The sequence below is a fragment of the Ostrea edulis genome, chromosome 5 (genome assembly GCF_947568905.1).
Source record: "Ostrea edulis chromosome 5, xbOstEdul1.1, whole genome shotgun sequence".
Lineage (NCBI taxonomy): Eukaryota > Metazoa > Mollusca > Bivalvia > Ostreida > Ostreidae > Ostrea > Ostrea edulis.
Window position 1 is genome coordinate 35,733,276 of NC_079168.1, and position 20,189 is coordinate 35,753,464.

The window sequence follows — 20,189 nt, forward strand, 5'->3', positions numbered from 1 at the left end:
TTGGAGCTGATGTCACGTTGATTGAGATTAAGGGACATTCGAATGCGACACAGTTTGATGTAATAGGGGCGGGTATACCTCAGCACAGTTTGGTCTTGGATTATGTGTCTCTGGTGACCTATTCGCAGTTGTTGTTTTTTTTTTTGTTTTTTTGTAGCTCTATACTTGTTGTGCAAGTCTTTCAACCTCGAGAAACTATCCAGACTAGGCGTCATGATCTTCGGTAGGTCAGTTCAAGGGCGGTAGGCCGTTGTACCAGTCAGTCTATGTCGTTTGTAGATCCAAGGTATCTTGTGGATATGCAATGCTCTCCGATCTATGTTGTTTTTACATTTTTTTTTAGGGTCCAGGAAGCTTAACTACATGTGTCATTACGACAGAAAAATAATCTATCCACGTTTTAAAAGTTATTTTGCATCCCACTGATTCATATTATGGGCAATACTTTGACATTATAAATCATGTCATTATATGCAAACAGGCCTGTAGAAAGTCAGGTTCATAGAAAGCGGGGAAGGGGGTGGGGGTGGAACCAGGTCGAATACAACTTCAATTGAAATGGAATCGAAGGTTATATGAATAAAATTAACTGATGAGACCCTGATTTTCGATTAATCTATAGGTTTACCCGCATACCATTTTTTACTGCTTGAATGATCATTTTCTTATAATTTATTTTACATGAAGATAACTGTACATATTTGAGTTAACAATGGCACAGGCGCATGGGTCCCCCCTCACCCGAATTGCCTGTTAATTCGTGCTATCAGGACGATTATATGCATAAACAACGCCTGGTCACAACACACGTTTTATTCAATACACATACATATATATATCGCACATCGAACCCGATCCAATTAATGCATTTTATCAACATCCTCTTTTCTTTAGAAAATTTGCCAAAATTTTACATATAAAATCAAATCTGATTCACAAACAAATTGACTTGATCATTTGACACACTCATCATGAATAATGCACTTATCTAGCACTAAATGTCACTGAAATGGTAAGTATCTGAACTAGACAACCACTGCAAAATACATGTACATAAAATAGAGAAAAATCCACGATTTGACTTAATCACAGAGAATAAAGTTCATTAACAGGTAACATAGTCCTTCAGATAGGCTGGTTTTCTCCTGTCACGAATAGGTCTTCCTTCATGGAGTGGTTCAGTTGGTGTCGACGGACAGTGTTTCTGGTTCATTTGTTCTAACAATAGCGTTTGATTTGTTCATTGCTTTAGGATCGATTACAAGGTTTCCTGTGTGCTCTCTGAATAATCTTCTACAACTGAACGCATCGGTGAACGATCACGACTGTGGAAATTAACTTTGGTAGGTCGCACATGAATCCTATTTCTACGATAAGAGGTTCCATTCTGATCCTTGACGACATATGTACGGGGTCCGAGAATACCACTGATTTCTCCTAGTTTCCACTTGCGTCCTTCCAGATGCTGGAAGTATACTGCTTGACCGACATCCAATTCACTCTGCTCACGAGACTTCCTGTCAAACGATTTCTTTACTGTCTGTCTACGTTGGTTCCTCTTCTTTGAGATTTCAAGAGCTTCTGGTTTCTTGAGCTTCTGTTGTAACTGTGGAATCATGCCACGCACTTTTCTGTTAAACATGACTTTCGCCGGACTAACACCAGTATCTTGTCTTGGTGTGTTCTTTTGTTCAAGAATTGCTTCATAAGGATCTGTCTTGTCTACTTCACATTTATCTAACAATGTCTTCATGGCTTTTACGGCTGACTCCGCTTTGCCATTGCCTTGTTGATGCATAGGTGATGATGTAACATGAGTAAAACCCCACTTCTTTGCAAAATCTTGGAATTCTTGGAATACGAATTGTGGGCCACCATCAGACATGATTACATTTGGAACACCAAATCGAGCAAACTGTTTCTTGAGTAAAGATATTACTCTGGAGCTTGTCATAAATGTCAGCAAGTCAATTTCAATGAAATTAGAGAAATAGTCCACAACAATCAAATAATGTTTTCCATTCAGCTCAAACAGGTCAAGTCCTATTTTCTGCCATGGAGTAGATCCTTCTGCATGCTGCATCAATGGAGCCTTCTGGTTCATTGGTTTTCTTTCTTGACAAATTGAACAACAATCAGCTAACTGCTTAATATCCGCATTAATTCCTGGTCAAAATATCGTTCCTCTTGCCCTTCGCAACATACTATCATATCCAAATTGAGCTTTGTGAAGTCTGGTCTTCATTTCGTTTCTCAAGGATTTGGGAATTATCACAACTTTCCCTTTCAGCATCAGTCCATCACTATGTGATATAGTGTCTCTAAAATCAAAGTATTGGCGAATTCCTAGAGGTGTTTCATGTTTCTGCTCTGGCCAGCCATTCATCACCGTTTTCTTCAACGTCCGCATTTCCTCATCAATCTCGGTTGCCTCTTTGACGAGCATCAGGGACATCACATGTTTCATCAATCTTCAATGACATAATTCTTAGTCTCTCATTGAAATTACCCTCCCCACTCTTCTGATACGTACGACTCAAAGTATCTGCAATTGTAAGGTTAGTTCCTTTGACATATACAAAATCAAAGTCATATCGGTTCCATCTCATCATAATGTCCTGTAAGCGCTTTGGTACCATTGCAAGAGGTTTCTTCAGGATGGCCTCTAACGGTTTATGGTCATTCTGTATTGTCACTTTACGGCCATAAGTATATTGGTTGAAGCGTTCCAGACCGTATAACACAGATAACGCTTCTTTCTCAATCTGCGCCTAGTTTCTCTCAGACGCCGTCAATGATCTAGATGCATACTCCACTGGTCTGCCATCTTGAAGAACTGCACCAATGCCGTCATTACTACTGTCCACGTGTACTACTACCTCCTTTCCAGGATCGAAATAAGCTAGTACGGGGGTTTCTGTCAGCATCTTCTTGATTTTCTGAAATGCTGCTTCGCAATCCTTTGCCCATTGCCATGCCTTATCCTTGCGGGTAAGTTCTCTAAGCGGTTCCAAAATGTTCGAAAGGTCAGGAAGAAATGTTGCCATGTACTGGACCATGCCACACAGTCTTTTAACACCTGATACATCAGTGGGGGGGTGCATGCCATTAATAGCTTTGACTTTCTTGTCATCAATTTTCACTCCATCTCTGGTAATGACATGTCCATGAAATGAAATTTCTTTGAGTCCAATCTCTTGTTTTTCTTTATTCAAAATGATGTGTCTCTCCTCACATCTTTCTAAGACTTTCTTTAATTTCAGATCATGGTCTTGTTTGGCATCTGTGTCATTCGCTCCACATCCGGCTATGATAATATCATCTACTACACTGAAAACACCTATCATGTCTCCAAACACTTCATCCAGTTTTCTCTGGAATATTTCACTTGATACCCTTAGTCCAAAAGGTAGTCTTGCCCATCTATGCCTTCCAAAAGGAGTTATCATTGTCGTCAGTCTGCTGGATTCCTCGTCCAACTTCACGTGCCAAAAAGCCTCTTTGACGTCAAGTTTTGTGAAGATTCTAGCCTTGCTGAGCTGTGGTAGAATGTCATCGAGATCAGGCAAGCGATAATGTTCCCTCATTAATGCTGTGTTGAGTGCTTGTGGGTCAATACACAGTCTTAGTTTTACGTTGGCTTTACGAGCAATAGCCATGGAGTAGGTTCTGTTATTGGAATTAGGACTCCTCTATCTTCAAGTTTCTGAAGTTCCTCTCGTACCAAACTTTGAAGCGCGATAGGGATCTTCCTGCAGGGAAGAGCTTTGGGTCGTACGTTTGGGTCAACATGTAGATGTGCTGTTCCCAAATCACCTACGTCACTGCTTGATACACTGGCTATGAATCTTTCATCATTTATAGTAATCAATTTCAATTTCTGCACAGTTTCAAGTCCAAGTGAGCATGTGTACTGATTCGGAACAACAATGAATCTGAGTTGGTGTTTTTCATTTGTGCGTGGATTGATAACTGTCAGATCTGCCTCACCAAGTGGCTTCATGTTTGTCTTGTTCCACATGTTCAAACGGATTTTGGTCGGTTTACATTGTTCCTTGCGAACATGACGCTGAGAAATTGTATTAACATCTGCGGCACTATCAAGTTGAAATCTGATGTCACAATCATTAACTTGCATGATTGCAGTCACTTCCTTGCCACCAGCACTAACAGCTTTCAACCACTGATCCTCATCAAATTCTTGTTCCTGACTAACTGAATGTATCTTTTTACACTTTGCTTTGAAGTGATTTCTTCCACCACACTGTTCACAACATTTTCCCCATGCTGGACACTTTAATTTACCTGGTTCGTGTTTGTACCCACATAATTCAGTCTTTTTTCTTAAATTGAGTTTTGTTAGTCTTTGGAATTTCCTTCTTTTTCTCAGGTTTTTGTTTACTGTGCTTGTCATTAGATTTTTGTATCTTGTTCACTTTCAGAGTGGTTTCACGTAGCTCCTTTACGTGTCTGTTCGATTGTTCATACGCTCTGCATACTTGAATAGTTCTTTCCAGTGTAAGTTTGTCCTCTCTGAGTAGAAGTTCCTGTAATTTCCCAGTAACCGTGAATACTATTTTGTCTCTCATCATTCTGTCTGGTTCTTTAAAGTTGCAGGATGCTGCACGTGTCTTCAGATCTGTGAGAAAACTATCAAATGGATCTTGGTGTGGGAGCTTCCAAAATATGTGTGACTCAAGTACTTCATTTGACCTTGGGTTACAATAGGACTGTAATTTCTCAAACTGGTTTTCAGGATCATTCTTATCATTCCCATCTTCCCACTGAAATTGGTCATAAATTTCTACAACATGGGGCCTCCGCAACTGAGTATTATGGCTACCTGCACTTCTTTGGCCTTGTCTGTGCCACCGGAAGCTGCGAGATACACCTATACCTGTCTTTTCCATTTCTTAAAATTTTCTGACACATTTCATGTCGTTAATTCTAATTGTGGTGGTAATCGAAAAGGACAGCTATATACTTGCACAGAGGTTGGTTCTGCCTCACCCATGTTTGCAACTGCAAATAGATATAGCGGATGCACGTGGTTGCACAAAAAGTCAAAACTTACAAAATATCTGTTTGCAATGGTAAGTCACCTTTCGCAGGGTTGGTTGAGACATTTTCAGAGATCAAACACCGCTGCCACCATGTTAATTCGTGCTATCAGGACGATTATCTGCATAAACAACGCCTGGTCACAACAAACGTTTTATGCAATACACATACATATATATATCGCACACCGAACCAGATCCAATTAATACATTTCATCAACATAGCCTACATGAGTTGATTTAATTATTTTTGTTCAAAATTTCTCTGATGCATGTAACAATGTCTTGCCTACCCCAAAAGGCCAAAATAATTCAAAATAAGCCTTTATTGAATACCCTTAATACCCAGTGAGGGTATTTATAAAAAGGGCTTACATGTATTTTGATTTATTTTGGACTTTTTGGATATGTAAGACATTGTTGATATTCATTAAAGAGATGTTCAACAAACATACTTATAACTCAACTCATGTAGCTTATTCGACGGGGGGGGGGGGGGGGGGGGGAAGCTCCTGTGAACTACATGTATGAAGGAAAAATTATTATGTACATATCTAATCCCGGTAACCAGACCCGTAACCGGCCGGCAATTTCAAAAGGGGGGAGGGGAGGGGAGAACTAACTGGGAACAAACCACCCATTTTAGTGTTTGACCAAATATCCATAGGCACCTGAAGTATCGACACTACTACCAAGACACATCCCCCCTTTTTCTGATATTTTTGGTGGCAATAATTTCTCTGAAATGTGTGGATTCCTTTTTTATCAGATCCCAATTTCGATTTATATAATCGTTTCACGCTTTTTGTAAGCTTTAAAGGATTGACCTAGTCTTCTATTGGTATAACAAATTGTATTATATTATACTGGTAGCTCTAAGGCCAATCTCTAAAGCTTACAAAAAGCGTGACACGATTATATATAAATCGAAATAGGGATGGGATCGACAAGGAATCCACACATTTCGGAGAATTTATCGCCGCAGAAAAAATCAGAAAGGTGGGGGGTGTTGGTAATAGTGTCCATACTTCAGATACCTGTAAAAATATTTTCCTCACCCGTTCATTTTTATATGCGCCAGGGTGTAAATCATAGAGGAAATTCAAACCATGAATAATTATTTCTCCTCCATCTATGTTGTCTCTTTTTATATATTTTTTTTATGTTTCAGGAAACTTAACTACGTGCGTCATTAGTCATTACCACAGAACACTAATTTATCCACGTTTAAAAAAAATATCTTGTCCCATTGATTCATATTTGTACATATATGTTCTACATGTATGTTCAAGTATGTATATAATCTCAGGAACCGGTAATTTTGTCCGTAATAGTAATAGTAGAGTTCTATACTATATCTCCCCCTAATAAATATTAGGAGGTGATATGGTATAGACCCCTACTATTATTATATATATTACAGACAAAATTACCAGTCCTTGTCTTACATGTACGTAGGCTGATATAATATGAATCAGTGCATAAGATAGTTTTTAAAACGTGGACAGATTAGTATTCTGCCGTTATCACGCACGTAGTTAAGCTTCCTGGAGCCTAAAAAATGTAAAAAGATACAACATTCCGAGATGATATATATTCATGGTTCGAATTTCCTCTATCGTTTATATATAAATAACTGAAAAAAATCAAACTAGAATCAATTGTTGGAGGGATATCATCGGTTAATAGGCTTCATATACGATTTCACTTTAAGGTATATCATGATGTGTATTCGTCATTATCACATACAGTGCAGAATTAATATGTGGGAGCTGGAACAAGTTTTCTATATCCGCCTCCCTTCCCGCTTTCTACGGGCCTGTCTGCATGCTAAGCATACACCAAACCATTTATAGTTTTAGAACAAATGATTCGTTGTTTGGTAAACATATTAGAAGAATAAGCTTTCTGTCATATTTGATGTTTACATGTATATGCATGTACCCTCTAACATTCGAATCTCGTATTTTGAATTTCGAATCTCGAATGAGCCTTCTGGGCTTTCGTAGATGTTTAAATTATTGACGTTTAACTGGAGTTATCTGTTTTGCGTGTCAGCATATAAGATGAGAAAGAAAACTATGTAAACAAATGTAGAGTCATTACTAAGAACTAGACTTTGGACGTGAATGAACTTTACAGATCTCCTGTTTATGTTAAAGGGAAAGGCAACCCTAGCCATATAGTTGCTTTTATGAATAAAGTATCACTTACTGATATCGTAATTGGCAGTCTTTAACTACAAAAATCCTTGCTTAACAATTAAATCAATATTAATCTATCATGTATTTTAACTTACCCGCCGCTAGGAGAGTGGCCATTGAAGTTTAATTTATGACGTCACACCGTCTGTTCCGGTTTATTTCATCAGCAGCACTGTAAAGATGACAAGACACGAACAGTTAAGTTTGGAGCCCAATAGATTTGAGCCCGTTCTTTCGCAAGAAGAAATTGAGAAAAGACGTTCAGCCGAGTTGCAGACTAGGCAGACGGTACACATTTCTTCATATGAATGTCTTGAACCTCAACTTGTCATTACGCAAATGAAGGATCCAAAGTTTACGTAGTCTTTTCTTTTCAAATGACTTCGTTGAGTCGGGAATTTCGAACAATAACCTTTTCACATCTCCCCTTCGCATTAGTGTAACTAACTGCTTGCCAGGAAGGTATCAACCTATTTATTCGTAAGATCTACTACATGCACATCTTTGATGATCTCGCAGATGCTTGGGTTCAGCCCCCCTCCCTTCCGAATAAGCTATATGAGTTGATTTAATTAATTTTTTGTTGAAAATATTTCTAATGCACGTCAACAACGTCTTGCATACCCATAAAGTCGAAAATAATTTAAAATAGGCCTAAGCCCTTTTAAAAAAAAAAAAACCTCACTGGTTATTATAAGTTCTGTTATAATAACCAGTGAGGGTATATTTTTTTAATGGGCTTATTTTGAATTATTTTGGACTAAATGTGTATGCAAGACGTTGTTGACATGCATTAGAAATATTTTCAAGAAAAAATAATTAATATAGCTTATTCGGAAGAGGGGGGGGGGTCCTGAACCCAAGCACCTGTGGATGATCTTAGAATCTCATCAAAACCGGAACAGACGTTGTGACGTCAAAATTATTGATTTTTTGTGATCTTGAATACAAAAGAGTTACACATCATGGCAGCCTCTATAGATCGCGGGAATTTCAATTTTTGACGTTTTCAAATTAGTACTGAAGCATATCTAGGCCATATATCAACATAATTGTATGACAAATCTTTATCATATGATTAATCCTATCTTTTGTCATGTAAACATCTTTTGGGTTGCTTTTCCCTTTAAGTTAGGGGAATGCAGCTCGGTTGATCTCTTCGTTCACATTACTATGCGACTTCGACAAACTATTGCAATATTGCATTTTATCTTAACAAAGCAACCTTTTCTATACTCCCTAGCAAACAGTAGGTCGAGGTGTATGGATTTGCTCCAGCCCATTTAATTGGACCGTTATATACATTCAATAATCAATGCTGCATGAAAATGCGTTACCGATAACATCATGCGTCGCAAGCATAACATGTATATCAAGAAAATTGCACATCAATGCATTTTAAAAGAAAATTGTAGGCACATTGCATAAATGACAAACCTAGATGGAGTTGCTTAATGTTTGAATTTAACAGACCGGCATACTTCATGGCTGATTTTTTCCCTGGCTGACCTATTCTACGATGCTTTTGAGTCTAGGTACAGTTTTATATAGCATTATAAGGACCTCCGTGGCCGAGCGGTTAGAGCATCGCGCTCAAAATCACACGGCCTCTCACCTCTGACGGAGCGGGTTCGAATCCCGCTCGCGCCGGTAAGTGAGACAGTTTCTCAGTTTAATTTCGGAAGGTACATTGTATCTAAGTAATAAAAACTGGGCGCCACCAAACAGCTGAAAAATTGTTGAGTTTGGTGGAAAACACCAAAACAAAACAATATATAGAATTATAAAATGTCGATGAGTGTTTTATTTTCTTTGAAATGATTTCTCAACAATGTTTTGCGATAATATGGGACGTAATGAGTCATGGCTTTTGCACAGTTTTCTCACTGAGACGCAGATACGCGCATAGTGCTACGTTGTACTATGTCGTCTGTTTGCTGACTCTATCAATAGAGATGGCGATGCTGGATATAGCGTTATAGTTCGACCCCTTGATATTGATTCTTCTTGTACATTATTTCCTTCAAATTACAAACACGTAGGAGTTGTGGTTCCAGACTGGAATTGTATCAACCGCTCGAGGCAGAAGACCATATTTACCTGTCAATGATACTTCAAAATCCCTGGGTCCAACTCTATGATGACACATTATCGTCATTTTCGGTCTTGGTAAGAATGATCTGCATGACGTTCTTCAGAAACATAACATTTTTAAAACTGGTAGTTCTTTTCGGTGACGATTCAGATGTTGTCATGAATGTTTTACTTAAATTTCTTATAATATTGTATAAATCACAAGGACAATTCAAGGATACAAACGAATATCTCGATAAACTTAAAGTCAAACTAGCAACATAAAAAACGAATCTCGTCCGACTTTCACTTGTGAAGCATCCTTTAATCAGCACATACGTCGTGTAATGCTTTTAACTCATATATAGATGAAAAGAGAAGATATCGAACAGTGATCAATCTCATAAATCCTAAAAGGAATTCAAAAGTAAGGGTAGGGCAAACACGGATACCTGGACATACATGTACCATAGGTGGGACTAGGTTCCTAACAGGAGTAAGCATCCCTTGTTCACTGGTCACACATGATGATCAGGTAAACGGAGTAATTCGTAGTCAAAATCAGTATGTTTCAAAACGGTGTTATGAAACACCTCAGACATTATTCCACATGGTAACAGCTTGTATTAGCGATATAAACCATTGTAACGACCACAGAAATTGCGAAATGCTGACTTTAAACGAGGATATTGAAATCCTTGTAACATCAGTTTATTTTTCAGTAGCCTGCCTAGATTTAAAAACTGATCATACGCAGAACATGCTCTTTCACATTGAATTAGTTGAGAGACATAAATACCATATGCTGGTGATAATGGAATATTGTTATATAAGTATGGGAAGTTGACGATGGAGAAACCATTTGTCATAAAGTTGAGTTGCTAGTTTGCAATTTACATCTATGCTCAATAAAATATTCATATAGGAAGCAGATGTCAAACCCTCTGTGGTGTCTTTTATTTTGAGTCCACTTGGATGTATTTTCCCCTAAAATAGCTCTTAGGACCTACAAGGTTTCTGTTATTTCGGATTTCAAAAATTTCGGTTGAGCATCACTGAAGAGACATTATTTGTCGAAATGCGCATCTGGTGCATCAAAATTGGTACCGTATCAGTTTTACATGAATGAAAATGAGTATTGTTAATCAATAAAAGTCGTCGGTGTATCCAAATGTCGAGTTGAAGCCACAACAAGCAATTGTTTTCTTCTCAAGTAGAAACCTTGGAAGAAATTTTGATTCCTAAGAACATAAAAACAGGTCAACTAATAAAAGAACGCAATTCGTGCCCATGAGAATTCTAAAAGACTATTGGAAGACCAGATCACCAAATACTGCGTAGATATTGTCAATTAGGAATTCCAGCATCTTTTATTATCTTTAGAGCACTTGTACACAAAATCAGAGTCGTGATTGTGTGTGCATGACGAACCTAGATCTACTGTGGCTCATTTCAAACATACAAGTAACAACAACCGGCCAAAGATTCTCAAAAAGAACTATAAGCTCCAAGAGACGCAATTCTGGATCAGGAAGTAGTTCACGAGCGCAATGGAGTTGAGACGGAGAATGCATCATCACGTTGCCAAGAGACTGCATTGATCGTGTCAATTTTGACCGGGATCTTTTATTCGCGGACGAATCTCTCTATGTACTAAACTAATATAATTAAACTGAGGATGATCACAATAACCTGCGAGAAATGGACTATCGACTTGTTGAAATCCGTCGACATCAATAAGACAATACAATAATAGGTAGACTCTCAATCAGAGAGTACACGCAGATAGGAATACGGTGAGAGTAAGTTACTGATATTTTCCTAGAATGTGGGCAAAGGACTTAAAGCTGTATGGTCCGAATTACAATATTTTTTTTACATCTCGTAAAAACGCTATTAAATCATCGCACGTATGTAGTTATCAGGCTGTATGACATATCATAAATTATTTCACCTGTTTTTAACCCAAATAATTTGATTTTAAATCGATGTTTACAAATAACCGCGTCACTCTGCCATTTCAAGTGACAGTCACGTGACCAGTTCAAACTTTCAGATCAGTGGTGGTCTTATTTATGTAAAGCTGTGTATTTAGTTATAACAGTACCGTACCATAAGTTTAATAGAAATAAAAATATCGAATACCTCTTAGTAATTCGTTGTTTTACGCTCTTTCAGCCTTAAAACTAGACAGTTGCGTATGAGTTAATACATCATGTTGGGATTCCCCTGACGCGCGTGGGTCTATTTATAGACGTCTATTATGGGATGATTTATATATGTAGCCACTATATTTACTTTCTAAATAATATTCGCACTGTTTTCTTTTACATGCAGATGTTTTCAGGCATGTAATTAAGGGAAAGTTAATAACTTTATAAAGTAATTCATCTGCTTTAAAGTAATTATGTACAAAAACAAAAAAATACATGGACATCGGGTCATACAGCTTTAATTAATGGTCGTGGCCGGGAGTCTTTCTACAAGTGTGAAGTTATGTCTCTTAAATGTTTCAGTGTATTGGGAGTACACACATTCATGATTCGTAGAAAATGTATAAAGAAGCGTGAAATTAGGAATTGTTAGAATTAATTGGGTTAAACAAAGGGAGTGGTTTCAACCCACAGATGCCTGTGATAAACCAAGGAACGTAAATATCAATAGAGCACTGAATGTCATTAATGTGTCACTATTTACCAAGGTAAATGCAAAAATATATTCTGAAGGATAAATATGTACATGCAAATAGATTAGTATAAGTTTATGGTCACAGATAAAAAGGAAAATTTGAAAAAAGATATTTCAAGTTGATCACTGTTAGAAATCTACATTTCTAAAACAGGGTTATACTAATATTATAAATGAGTCTTTCACCACTGCATATATGGATGTATATTTAATTGCTGTTATAAAATTTAGAAATTCATTTCAAAATTAAGGAGTATCTCCCTCATGCATAGCTCTTATCCTTGGACGAATTTGGCTCCACTTTTTTGGCACGCTGTTTTTGGCTATATTTAGCTCTAAAACTTGATAGTTATTTCGGATTTCAAATACTTCGGTTGAGCATCACTGAAGAGACATTATTTGTCGAAATGCGCATCTGGTGCATCAAAATTGGTACCGTTTAAATTTTACATCATACGAAATATCTTATTGAACATAGATGTTAACGGCAAACTCAGATGAAAAAGCATGTTCTGCGTGTGATAAGTTTTTAAATCGAGGCAAGCTACTAAGAAATAAGTTGATGTTATAGAGGCTTCAACAGTTTTGTTTAAAGTTAGCATTTTGTATATTCTTTGGTCGTTCTAACGATTTTAAAATTTGCAAATAGAACCTGTCATAAGGTCGAATGCTGTCTGACGTGTTTAGACCGCTCTATACATACTGATTTTGACTACGGATTACTCCATTTACCTGATCAAACTACAGGGCTGTGACCGATCGACATGGAATGGTTACTCTTCCAAGGCACCTAATCCCACCACTGGTTTATCCATGGTTCGTGTTTGTCCTACTCTTACAATCTTTATAAGAATTATGAAATTGTTCACTATTCGTTATTTCCATCTTTTCATTGACAGAAAACAATATATTTGTCTTTGAATATTTTATTAAAATCTTCCAGGTTTCCATTTCGGAGGAAGGCGTTGCCGCCTTCGGTTTCCCTTCATGTGTATTTTCATGATTTGAAGGAGTTTCATGGCAAATTGGTGATATTCACTGCGTTGAGGGAAGCGTTCTGTTAAGAAATGTATCCATGCCTTCACATCAATGCTTACTGAAAATATAAGATATTTAGTGCAAAGATGTTGTGGATTTACCGTCATGGAACACACTCTATTCTTATAGCCCTAATCAGTCCCTATGATTTGATTTCACAAAGCTAGACACGTGTCTACTTAGAGCCCCGTTGTCCAGATTCAGTGCGCGCCCCGGGTTCACCTAAGTGGTATATGATCTGCTTTGTGTACAAGCCGTCCTACATTGATAAATCTTGTAGAATTCAATGAGGATGCACTGGGTGTCTTAGCGACAAAATATAGATAGTCACTTATCTCATTGACTCTTTTTGCCCCGGGGTCCGACAGAGGGGTTTTGGTGCTATGTAATTCCCGAAGTTGAACCCTTGATGATACAAACCAGTATTTTCACCTTTCATTATAATGATTTTATTGATTTATCTTCATTTGTAAGTTAATATCTGGTACCTGAACATTTTAGGAAAAACGATTTCAAGTGTTAAAACTTTGTGAGGCAAAACGAATACAGAACACTAAGCGAGAAGATCACAAAAAGACGACAAAATGGGGTCGCTAATTTGTATTTGATTATATATAGACCGACCTGAATAATGTACAAAAAATATTGCAATTGAAGAATTTTCATGGAACTTGGTAAATATTCCACCATCTAATTTGCCAATTATTTGATTTTGGCTATCACAGAATTTTACCTTTCCAAATTCAAAATACCTCAGTAAATTTCAACACACAGAGAATTGAATTTCAAAAATTTATTGTACATTTATAAATACGATAAATTCCAGCTTTACCTTTCATGAGTTATTATGAGACGATCATCATTATTATAGCTTACGCGCCAGACGCTATATGGGCGTGTTCGTCGCTGATTAGAGTAGCTGACAAACTGATGCCATCATTTCATAAATATCAGTTCTTAATATGTAGGGAGCTCAATATTCACTGCTTCATAGGCGCGCCATCAGGAGTACGAACTTTGAAGACATTATCGAAATATTATTTGAAATGTCTTCTTTTTTTTTTTTTTAAATTTGACTTATATGCAAACAAACTGTATTTCTGCGCAGATTTTGATGCAGTTGTTACGCTCAACTCAGTAAAGCAAATTCTTTTTAAACAAAATTAAATACGATTTCATTGCATAGGCCCTTTAAGATATACTACATAGCACACACGATTCTTTATCATATAAATTTATTGAACCAATATTACGTGAGTATATTTAGCGTTAATAAATCAATATCAAATACCCCCTCGAAAAAGAAAACCAGCGGAAATACTTTGATTTCATTTGTTTCTTAAATATTTTAAAAGTCCCACTCCCAGGAATACATTCTGTACTCCAATTTCTACAAATCTGAAGACAATTAACATGAGTAAATATCTAATACAGATAGGTCGACTTTGTTTCAGTATTCAGTAGAAATCTCTATATCGGCGCAACACCAAATCCATTATCTACATGACGTCATGACGAGGAAAGGAACATGAAACCTTTTGAAAATTACGGAAAATTCACATCACATTACACCATGCATTATGAAACGACCTATTTTAGATATTGATTTTACGTGATAGATTGTGAGAAAATTTCTTTTGCTGAATAAGAAAATTCATTTGTAGAAACAATTTTGAAAATGGAAATACGCAAGAAAACATTATCAAACATTGTTTAGTCAAATGTGGCAGAGGCACTGGATACAAAAAAAAACAACATCAAAAGATCACGAGGGATTTTTATCAAATTTAAAGAGTAAAATGAAAATAAAATCAAGTCAAAACTCACATTCTCTTCCATAAGAAGTACTTGCCACAACTGAATGAACGCATAAAAGAAGCATAGCAGTCATCACTATTAACTTCATTTTAAATATCCAGGACTATAAAATCAACATCATATATGGTGTTGCTTTTATATTACAAGGAAAATTAAAAAAAAAAAAATACTACACATGACGTGGTGTGTGACTTAGCGCTTTCTCTGTGTAGTGTCCGATATTTCTCGACCACGAAGGGATTCTTGTGTCTTCCTAATCACATTTCATGTAAACAGATAGGGGGAATGTAAATTAAGCTATGATAGTCGTACATCACAGTCATAGTGAGATTCCCCAATATTTTTCAGCCGTAAATAGCCTCGATTTAATTGAATTACATACTGGCCGATTAAACGACAAGTCATGGTGTGTATGAAAACGAACAATAATTAGCATGCTTATTTTATAGATTTGATTAAATTAATACAAGCAACAATTTGTGCAAATGTGTGAGAGAAAGTGAGATTCAATCATGCTTGGATACATGTACTACCAATGATTAACTATCTATAACTCATATCTACGCATAATTCGTCAGCTTGTTATCAAAACAACAATCGTGACATGTTGTTCAGCATCCTCGAGATTTCAGCCTTTAAACGAAGATGACTTCATAGAGGATAATGACAATACGAACATGTTGATGAAAACAGCCAGTCACCTTAGATTACGGACAGAATTTGTTCAACCACTAACAAATCTGTTTACACGCTCGTCGTTAAATTACTGTACATTTGATATCAGTATCAATGCTCATTTTAAAAAAACCCATGTGATTTTGATTAAGGTGCTCATTACACTAAATATTTGCTCAGGAGCTGGTCAAAGTAAACAGTAAAACTGCTAAATTTTGGTCATTCTCTTCAATGTTCAAAACAAGATGTGGAAGAAAAAAACAAAGCACCGCTGTACATTACACAGTCCGCATCCGTATGCCGTGTTCTACCTTGGGGTGTGTGTTCTTTAGAACAGAAATTACAAAAATGCACTGTAGACACCTTGCAATTGTCTTTTGCGGTGTCCTGTATGTTCCGATTAGGAGCTATGTCAGTGCGAGGCCTAGACAGGCACGTAGCATCGTCTTTTCAACAACATAAAAATGCCGGGGGGGGGGGGGGGGGGGGGAGCTGTCTTGTCTAAAATTATTGGCAAGGAAATAAAAATAGGGGAGGTTGTCCGAACTTCAAGTCCTAATTCGTGGAAGGGGAGGAGTGTTCATCAACTAAAACTGCCTCAATCTCCGCCCGACTGCGATTAATTAGATAGTGAGTGTATGTCAAACATGTTAATGTCTCGAAAAAATGATTGGTCTGAACAGAAATAAGAACATATCGTAACTTATCACAGCATTTGTAATTCTATTAAAATGAAATTAAAACTACACTTATTTTGTATTATAAATATTTTCGCAAGAAAATATTTTACCCTATATTTATCGTAATTTTTCACATGCTTCCACTCCCGATTCGACAGTCTTAAAGTATCATCTTTTATCAGAACTATCCGCGATAAACTAACAGAATATATAACAATGGAAAACTTAGTGAAGAAATGTGTTAAAAATTCCGATTTTTCACAAATCGACTCCAAAGCGCTGTGGGGAAAAGGGTAACGTCATCATTCAGCGGCGAAAGCAAATGCTACTGTTACGTCATAGGCGGCATGATAGGCAAAGAGTTTTTTTTTTTTAAATTAATTATTCTACATGTTTGTTTGTATAACAAAAGAAATGCCACAAATGAATACTTCTTCATCTACTAGTATTTTTAAAAATCATCAAAATATCTACATTTCCAACGTTGTTTTTTCCTTCGATATGTTCTATATATTATTTGTTTTAATTAAAACACTCTTATCATAAAGTTTCATCTTGAATTCAAAGAAAAAACGTAATCAATTTAGTTTTAGACAAGGTTTAACATATTCATTTATACTGACGACTGATTCAAATTTTACTTGGTAAAAATAAACGAATATATTACATCATGTTTTGTAAATAAGAATTCGCCTATGTAGTTGAAAAATTTTTGACGCATGCATAAATTCTCTTCAATGTTCAAAACAAGATGTGGAAGAAAAAAACAAAGCAATAAAATAAAAATAAAGTTGTCTTGGTCCATTATAATATTGACCAATAGGGGGTAGCATACTATCACGGGGAGTAAGCGGGTTTTGTTAGGCTGGTCACTTTCTAGCCGGCGTTCATGCAGATAGGACAAATTTTGCTATTTTCAGTTTTTATCTAGCATTTTATATCTTTGTAAAGTGTGAGGTCCGTCACACTCTCCCTGCATCATGGAGCAAAGACATCGGATACAGGCTTCCTAGAATTTTTCACTATTATTGTCGTTTTATTTCTAGGGTTTTCCTGGTGTTCACAAAGGGGGTTAATGTACTATTAAATACAATTGTACTAGTATATTTATAGGAACGGTATTGTGTATTTTCACTCACATTTGTGTATAAGTCTGAATGATAAACGCCCGTCCTCCAGCGTACACGGCTGGCTGTATGCTATGTACTTAGGTGTTGAGTTATGTTAAATACATGTAGGTAGTAAAGTTAATACTTACACGAACTTTATTACCAATCGATACACTACATGTGGCCAGATTGGCAAATATATTTTATTGGGACTAAAATTGATGGACTGGTGTCTTTTCCTTAAACATATATTTCTTTTTTATTGAATCTTTAATTTAAAAATAAAATAAAATAATAATTGCATAGATCTTAACAAAAACTCGACCAGTCTTCAATAAAATTTGATAAATTAATGAAATTATACGTAAATCCAAGCCTTCATTTGAAACTAATTATCGTGTGTGTGGTTTTTTTTTTATTATTATAGCAGATTCCTGTTGCATAGATCGTTTTATTCTTTGGAAGATGTTCTGAAAATGGTAAATGTCTTCTTTTTTAAAAAAAAAAAAAATTCATCTTCTCGTTACGTTTATTTTTCATTTTATACATACAATTAAAACGTCGAGAGCTTGTTGGAACTATCAAATAAATTTGGTAAATCGCTCATTTTATCACTATTTTGTCTTACAACCCAAGATATTAAAAAAAATTAATACTTTTTGCTGTATCAACGATAAAACGCAGTCAAAACAAATGCGCATTGAAAGTGCGTTAAAGTGCGTGATTGTGGGAAAAAGGTATATGCATTAAAGTGTGTGATTGTGGGGAAGGGGGTTAATGGCTTGTTCAAACACCTCTTATGAAGTATGATTTCACCATCGAAAAAGTTATACAAGCTCTCAAGTATTTTAAATGAATTTTGTGGTGATTTATCCCGGAAAGATAAAAAAGGTACTTTGTTTGCAAATAAGATACTTAAAATTTTTAGAGTCCAAATTTCGCTGTAATTTGATGCATAATATGAATATCTAAGAAAACATGCCTAAACAACTCAGACAGACGTTTCAATTTTTTAAATAAAAAAAATATATATGTAAATTGAAAACGTTATTTGCTCATTTTTTTTTAAATCTACGGATAAAATCGTCAAAACACATGTCAGTTAAAAAAAAAAATATATCAGAGAAATGTATTTTAAAAAGAAATTGAAATGAAATGGTCAAAATTCAGAAATATTACGATTTTCTAAATTGAACCAAGCCGGATCGGAATTATAAAAAAGTAGTCATAGATAACATTGTAATCAGTAAACCACATTCCCTTGATATAAAATGGTTTACAAATTAAACGACTTTATAAAAGAAAATAATTTCTTGATGAACAGTGCATACAATTAGCAACAATATGATTATTTTAGTAATTTCTATCAATTCTGATCGGGATCGGTACTTTTTTTTCTCCAGTTTGAATGTGCTTTCGGATATGACCTCAAAAACGGAGGCCCCGTGTCGCAGCAGGCGTTGGCACGTTACAGAACCATCACTTGGCGCTAAGCATATGTCTAAATTTGCGGTATTTCACCTACAGCTGGTGACGTCTCAATATGAGTAAAACAATTTCGACGGGATATGAAACAATCAATGAACCCTTCATTTGACACATTATTTAAAAAGCATCCCTAATTTGAAGAAAGAAGTAGGTACAGTTTCTACAGTCATCTGGCCCAAAATATTGATTATTTCACTTGGAGCTCAAATCCTGACATTCAATTAAGGAATAGTTTAGTAAACCCAAAGTTCACTCAGTTTGATCAGCAAAATGATTTGTGTCATATGACGAGAGCTTGAAGTTGGCATAAAATTGCAAAAATACTATTTTCAATGAAAATATCCACACATTCAGATGGTTTTCCTTTTAGAAAACATACAGCGCATGCGTCGAGCAAATTCATATTGAAGCATGTTTTTCATCTCAAAATAATACACAATATATATCATTTTCATTTTGCTCGACAAATGCGCACATCTTTTCCTGAGCAATAATTTGTATGACATTTGACAGTTTTCAGGCTTATTTTGAGAAAAAGGCGGGAAATGTCTTATTCATGATGTCATAATGCTATCCATTTAGGACTATCATTCTGATTTTGTAGACATGGTATACCTGGCATTTATTTTACTTTCTTAAAACGCTGATTAAGGTTAATTCCAGACACATTTTATAGAGAGAAATTTTTTGGGCCTTTTTATGTATACAACCGTACCTTGTTCTTTTCAAAAACACTCGTCAAATTTGTTTTTGTATCAACAGATGAAAGGTGAAGATAACGAACAGTCTCATAACTCCTATAAGGAATACAAAATAGAGTTGGGCAAACACGGATCTCTGGATATACCAGAGGTGGGGTCAATTGAAGTCAGCATTTCGCAAATTCTATGGTCGTTGTAACGATCTAGTTCGTCAATACAACCTATCATTGGGTCAAATGTTGTCAGACGTGTTTCATACCGATTGTTAAGCCGTTCTTGGCACACTGATTTTGACTACGGATAACTCCGTTTACCTGATCAGAATATAGGGCTCACGGCGGGGCTCGAACTCACGACATCCCTGTTACGAAGGGAACGCTCTACCACTGAGCCACCGCGACAGGTCGCATGTGAAGGAAACTGTAATTGCATTCAATAACATTGAAACAAAACGAAACTATGTGTATGTATTTCTTATATTATGTATTTCCTATATATCAACAAGATACATATATATCACTATGAATAAAGTATGCATAATGCTGGAATATTACGTTCTCATTACAAAATAAACCTAGATGCCGTCGTAAGACAGTAATCAACATAAAGTGTTTGCTTTCTGTTTGCCCTGTCATACCTCTGTAACTAGCAAATA

General features: G+C 36.1%; 1 protein-coding gene across 1 annotated transcript; it reads right to left on the minus strand.

Moving 5' to 3' along the window:
• Nucleotides 1-1,258: 1,258 nt before the first annotated feature.
• Nucleotides 1,259-2,455, minus strand: LOC130054940 (uncharacterized). Its single transcript, XM_056166056.1, has 2 exons — nucleotides 2,206-2,455; nucleotides 1,259-2,115 (listed from the first exon to the last, which is right to left on the minus strand). Exons 1-2 carry the CDS (start codon nucleotides 2,453-2,455, stop codon nucleotides 1,259-1,261), a joined length of 1,107 nt encoding a protein of 368 aa, XP_056022031.1.
• Between the last annotated feature and the right edge of the window lie 17,734 nt (nucleotides 2,456-20,189).

Excerpts from the sequence above, each read along its gene's own strand:
- LOC130054940 (XM_056166056.1), bottom strand. The coding sequence starts at position 2,455 with ATGTCCCTGATGCTCGTCAAAGAGGCAACCGAGATTGATGAGGAAATG. Across the intron at positions 2,116-2,205 it reads AGCTCAATTTGGATATGATA|AAAGAAAACCAATGAACCAG; the intron begins GTATGTTGCGAA and ends CAATTTGTCAAG.